At 36.8% G+C, this 6,000-nt stretch overlaps 1 protein-coding gene across 1 annotated transcript in view; it reads right to left on the reverse strand.

Annotated features, from left to right (window-relative positions):
* MKL2 (MKL/myocardin-like 2) overlaps positions 1–3,957 on the reverse strand; it is a 54,298-nt gene extending 50,341 nt beyond the window's left edge. Inside the window, 1 exon segment of the mRNA XM_010074024.1 lies at positions 3,804–3,957. Within this exon segment, the coding sequence (XP_010072326.1) occupies positions 3,804–3,957 (154 nt within the window).
* Positions 3,958–6,000: the final 2,043 nt, after the last annotated feature.

Consider the following 6,000-nt stretch of genomic DNA (forward strand, 5'->3'; position numbering starts at 1 on the left):
GACTAAGAAAGCGAATACAGCCTTCAGGCAGTGATGCAAACCAAGAGTTTCTCAAAGCCATGGCATTCTGTTTCCCAACCTCCATTTATGTGAGAAGCCCAGCTGCTCATGGGACAGACATGGACTATACACCAGTGGTTGCCATTAGCCTGCCAGACTCCCAGGCATGTCTTTGGTGTCCACTTAGTAGGTGACAAGTACAAAAAGCAGAGCCAATGGAAAAGTAACTTTTACTGCTTTTTGGCAGGTGGAACAAGAGTTGTCCTCCAGGTAACAGACACTTAATATGCTGCAATAAACAGGGCACAAGTTTACATGATCAGTGCATTCTATGTATTGCTTAATTATCCAGAAAGATGCAGACTAATGAGAAACTGAAATTAATTTCACCAGTAATCCAGTATTGCTCATAGCTGTTAACCTGAAAACAGCTCAAAAGAATAAGGGAAATCTTAAAATTGTGACAGTCCAGAAGACCAATGTACAACATCCTGCAAAGATGATTCTTTGCTATTACACCCAAATACATGGGTGTAATGTTACCTTCTACAAACAGTTTGTTGTTCTAACCCCAAACAATTAAAGTGTTTGCTTTAGAGATGGTTCAGTTGAAGTATTTCAGCCCTGCAGTAAAACCTTTATCTAGCAAATCATCTTGAAAACTCACATTACTTGCCCTGCTATTAAAATATGACACTTTAATTGGTTAATATTTATGTTTCACAGACTTCTTATGGAAGACATCTGTCTGAAAAAATGACATTTGAGAGGACAAGCATATGTTGCTGCCCTTCTCTCTCTTCCTCACTCTCCAAAGAAATTACCTGTCTTTAATCAGGGAGTAAACACCCGCATGTAGTAAATGGCTGGAGCTTAATCTAAACCATGAGAATTTGCACCAAAAAATACTGAGCTACCTGAACTCTTACGCTAGCTTTGCTGTATGACTGTGATCTCCAGGGGTGCAGACTGGGCAGGGAAGAGGAGTAAAATGTAAAAAAAGGATGAAGCAGTAACATCTCAAATGACAGCTGGCTCACCAGGCACGTGTGTGCAATTCCACTGTACACTTCTCTTCCCATGCTGTGATTACCTCCATGTGAAACAAAACCAAACCAAAGCATAAGCCTCCCACCCTTCTAGTGTCATTGGAAAAGCTTGAAACGCAGTTTGTGTACTAACTTGAGCAAGCCAGCTTAACAACACTACGCAGAACAATACTAGAATAATTCAGCATTCTACTAGACTACTGCCAAAAGACTCATTCAAGTAAACAAAAGGTTTAAAGGATCACTCTCAAAGTTCACAGTAAGCATAATTCTTACAGCATAAAAATATTCAACAAAAAAGCCTTAAACATTTCAGATTTTTTCTATTAAGTGCCATTGTATTTCTGTGTATGAAAATCTCTTATGCCCAAAGAAATCCTGTTTTGGTAAAAAGTAAAAACAAAGACTTAAGTATTAGAGCCACTTTTAATATTAATCCATCAAGTTAAAATTTTACTTTTACAAATTTTCTTCTCACTCTCATCATTTCTACAAAAAATTATTTTTAACCAAGTTAACCAAAATTACTAAATCTGAAATTATGGCTGAACAACAGTTTGGGTGCTCTGGAGGATGACAGTAGCCAAACCTCTTTTGGTTGTTTTAAGAAAGCAGTTTGAACCTAAACATCCATTTCTTCCAGAAACAAAAGCAGCCAGCCAGTATAAAGTCAGATGTCATCAGATCTTTCGCATACGGACAGGAAAAGAACTAGGAGGCTCCTCTTAAATTAACTTAGGAATTTTTAAAGTACTATTAAATCAGCATTCTCTCAGTGGCAAGATTCTTAAACAACATTAGAAAGATCTGTGGAACTGAAAAGGATAGGAAACTGAACCGGTGTCCATCAAACACTTCTTTATTGTGTCTATCAGACTGTATTCCTCCAAAAATTCCTCCAATTATATGATTTCTCACTCTGCCTTGCAGATTATTGAGCCTTTTCCTTTCCAAATGCAATAGGGTTGCACTAATAATGGCCTTGAAAACAATGCCTAATCTTTTGGCCAAGCCCAGCCAGGTGACTTAGTCTTGTCACAAAAGACACAGGTGAAGTGAGGCCACGGCCCATTATGTGCCATTATGTGAACTTCATACAATCTCTTCCTCAAAGAAGACATTAAAATCTTTGTGGGAGGCCTGATACTTACTATGGACACATGCTCAAGAGTATCCTAAGTCCTAAGAGGAATTACGATAAATAATGAAGAGTAAGAGGGCATTGGTTCTCCAGTCAGCTGGCACAGAGGAGTGAGGCAGCTTCCCAAATTATTCATTCACTCCCTACCACTTCATTTGTGAAAATCTCTGTTATTTCAACAGGCCAGAGCCCTTAAGCATTCAAATCTCTTGCTGCTGCCTTTTCTTCAGAAAATAAACAAGCAGCAGATGATATATGAAGACAATACAAATCTAACTATAAATTATTTCACTAATTTATGAAAGCACAAAAATACTTCAAAGTTATGGGAAGAATGCTTGCGAAAAAAGCCAACTGTCCAATATCAAAGAACTAAAAATGAAAGACTAAAGGAACAAACATGAGTAAGTTTAGCACCTGAAAATACCTTGGTTTACTACTTGTTTCACAATTTCTCTTTATTAGTAAAAACAGGAAGATAACAAACCAGTGAAATTAAGTGAAGGGGATAAATATGTACTTAACAGTCATAGCAAGGTTCCTCAAAAGAGAAATAGACAAGCTTGCCATCTCATAAGGGATTTTTCCTCTTTAATTTAGTGCATTCTTGTGGTAGTAGCCTTCAGAAATGAAGTTTGACTTATTTAGACTCAACATAAATACACCCGTGTCATCCTTTTCGTTTTACACACAATTAAAAAAAGACCCAAACAAATTTTCTAGAGGTATAATTACACACAGGATACAAGAAAACACACGTTCTCTTCTTGATGAGGTTTATGAGTTAAGTGTTGGCATTTTTAGCCTCATTATGAAGTAGCTTTCTTTAAATATGTATTTCTGTTGCTTCTGTGATATAAAGGTAAAATTAATTACAACTGAATTAATAGCTAAACTGATTTTAAAAATGCTTCAAAACCCGAATACTTCGCTTACATACTTGTAGTGTTCCCACTATTTACTACAAAACTGGAAAACAAATCTTCATTATTAAAAGATATTAGTGTGAGAAAACAAACACCAGAAAAAAAAAAAAGGTTCCTGCCTTTTCCCCAGTAAAAATGAGCCTACATTCGGATTTCGAACTAATTCATCCTGATGCTTACTGTAACAGTGGAAACACTTTTTTCCTAAGTTGCCATGCCAACATCAACAACGAGGCAGGATACTGGAGAGATTCCCAATCTTATTTTTCTTTCAACCTTAAACTATGCGGTGAATTAAATTTTCTGGGATACAATGTGAAACTTCAATTCTGTATTATTTTTGCAGAAAAAAACCTGCTCTTGACAGTTATCCCAACTCTCAAAAACAGTCAATTAATACTTCTATTATACACTAGTTTTTAAAACTATTTAAAAATATAAACAACTCCGTTGTATATGCCTCAACAACATATTCCAGTTGGGGTTTTAAAGTCAGACTTTCAAGCTGCCAGCCATGACAGGTGACGCTGATCAGGACAGATTTCGTAACAAACACTGTAGCACTTTATCTCTACATAACATGGTTTGGGAAGAGAAGTGAAGAGAGTGAATTAATGTTGTTTCAAGAAAGCAAACAAACATCATTATTCCCATAGAAAACATTTAAGCAATCACCACTGCACTCACCATTCTTCCGTTCATTGAGAGGAGGTAAGTACTGACTGGGCTGCAGGGAGAGTTCCTTGAACTCATGCGCGACTGCCTCGCTGTGAGGACTGGGAGCAAGCCGGGGTAGGGATCCAGAGTCGTCCTCAGCATCCGCTGCGCCCAAGTGATCCATTGTGTTAAATCCTCTGGAGACAGGGAAAGCAAGCGGCCTCTTAATCACCCTATAGTTGATAAAACTAATAAAGAGGGAAAAAAAAAATCACATAGACACGTTACTTTTTTTCTGTGGGTTTTGGTCAGTTCTTTTGCACACAAAATTATACTTCAAAATGATATACACATTATCTACTAATCTTCCACAAATATTAGCGGTTTGCAAAAATATAGTTAAGCAGTTTAAGGGTCATCTGGTTCAGAGAAGCAGAACAGCTTGTCTGCTCACTTTGACAGAAAAATTACAGTGTTAACTCTCAATATGGATGTCTGGAAACTCCTGTGCCCTACCTTCTAGCAAGTGCTGGCTACTTATTGTAAAATACTCTACAGAGTGGAATAAAAGTCCCAATTTATTATTTCTTTCTATCATTAATGTGGTACTTAATCCACAGCAAGGAAAGACAGAATTACAAATTACTGGCACAGGCCTTTTATAGCTCACAGAACTCTATTTACATTTCAATAAATCAATATGGGCTTCAATGAAATCTATCCCTGGATTCTTGGAAACCCAAACAATATAAAATATTAACAATTCATTAAGATCCATAAACCAAATAAATGTCTTATTATTGTTATTGTTTTTAAGAAACACTACTACACAACCAAAGTTCAGGTATGCAGATTATAAATACCGCACATGTTGAGGTGTGTATTTCAAGGTTATTAAAATGCAACATTTGTTTCAAGGACCATACCCAAAATATTTCAAATGTTACTTGATATTTTAAAAAACATCAAGATGACAAAAATCATGACCACCAAAGAATGGCCTACACTACAAAAAGGGGTAAAGAATCATGTTGCCGAAAGTACCAATTTAAAAATAAGAAATGTAAGCACTGCTTGATATATACCTCAGTAGAACAATTATGATGGTTAAGTGCATATTTTTAATTATTTTCCATAGTTACCAATTGGTGCTCTCACATTAAATGAAGACATATTAACTTACTGTTATGCAAGATTTTTTCTTTGTTCTTAGCTTTTAGAAGCATAATTTACCCAGCTCTCATTCGATTTCCTGACATTACACTCTCTTCAAACTCCCACTCACTCATACAAATTAAGTACATTATTAACTAAGCAAGTCTCTTCAGAGCAGAATGTAAGTGAAAATCTAGCTGCTTATCTGCTCATATTCATAGCATTTTATCCACAATTTATTAGCTATGAGTTATGCCTTGGAGTCACTTTTCAAAGAGATTAAACCACATGAGCTGCATTCATGCCATTAAATCCATATGAAATTAATAGAAACACCTTCTCATATGAAAGGTCTAACATTTATTATACTGCATGTTAGCTTTGACTAACTCGTGTTCTCATGACAGATAACTACATATCTTGCTTTAAATTAAACCAGTTTAACTTTTGTCACTTCTACAATACGCTGCTAAATTAGCTACATGTCCATTCCTTAATTTTCATTTCAGGAATGTATGTAAATGTGGTTTTATTGTCAAGATTCAACTAAGAACAAGGCATGCAAGAATTACATGCAACATATTACATGATATTGATGGCAGCACTGGAGTGCAACTCAAAAGAAGTTGACTTCTCACACAAAATGTGCTTAATCTGTGGACTGAACCTGACTGAATCAGCTTAGAAGGGACCTTCTGGAAGTCACGTAGTCCATACCCCAGCCCCAAGTAGGGCTACCAGCTGCTCAGGAATACGTCTTGTCAGGTTCTGAAAAATCCCTAAAGCTGGCGATTCCACCACCTCTGGGTAACCTCACTGTCAATGCCTTGCCCCACCTTCAGCCAGATTTCTTCTGCTGCACCCTGTGACTGTTGCCTCTTGCTGCTTTGCTCTAGCACAGATGAGATTGCTGATGGCAACTCTCACATCCCGGTTTTTACCGTGGTTTCATACAGTACACAAACTTGGTCATTAGGAAATATCTAAAACCAATACACTCCAATGCGGAACCCTAACCCTAACTTGAAAGTTTCCAGTTCACAGTACAGTCTGAGATACTGCAAATTCTTTG

The sequence above is a fragment of the Pterocles gutturalis genome, unplaced genomic scaffold (genome assembly GCF_000699245.1).
Source record: "Pterocles gutturalis isolate BGI_N339 unplaced genomic scaffold, ASM69924v1 scaffold29836, whole genome shotgun sequence".
Taxonomy (NCBI): Eukaryota; Metazoa; Chordata; class Aves; order Pterocliformes; family Pteroclidae; genus Pterocles; species Pterocles gutturalis.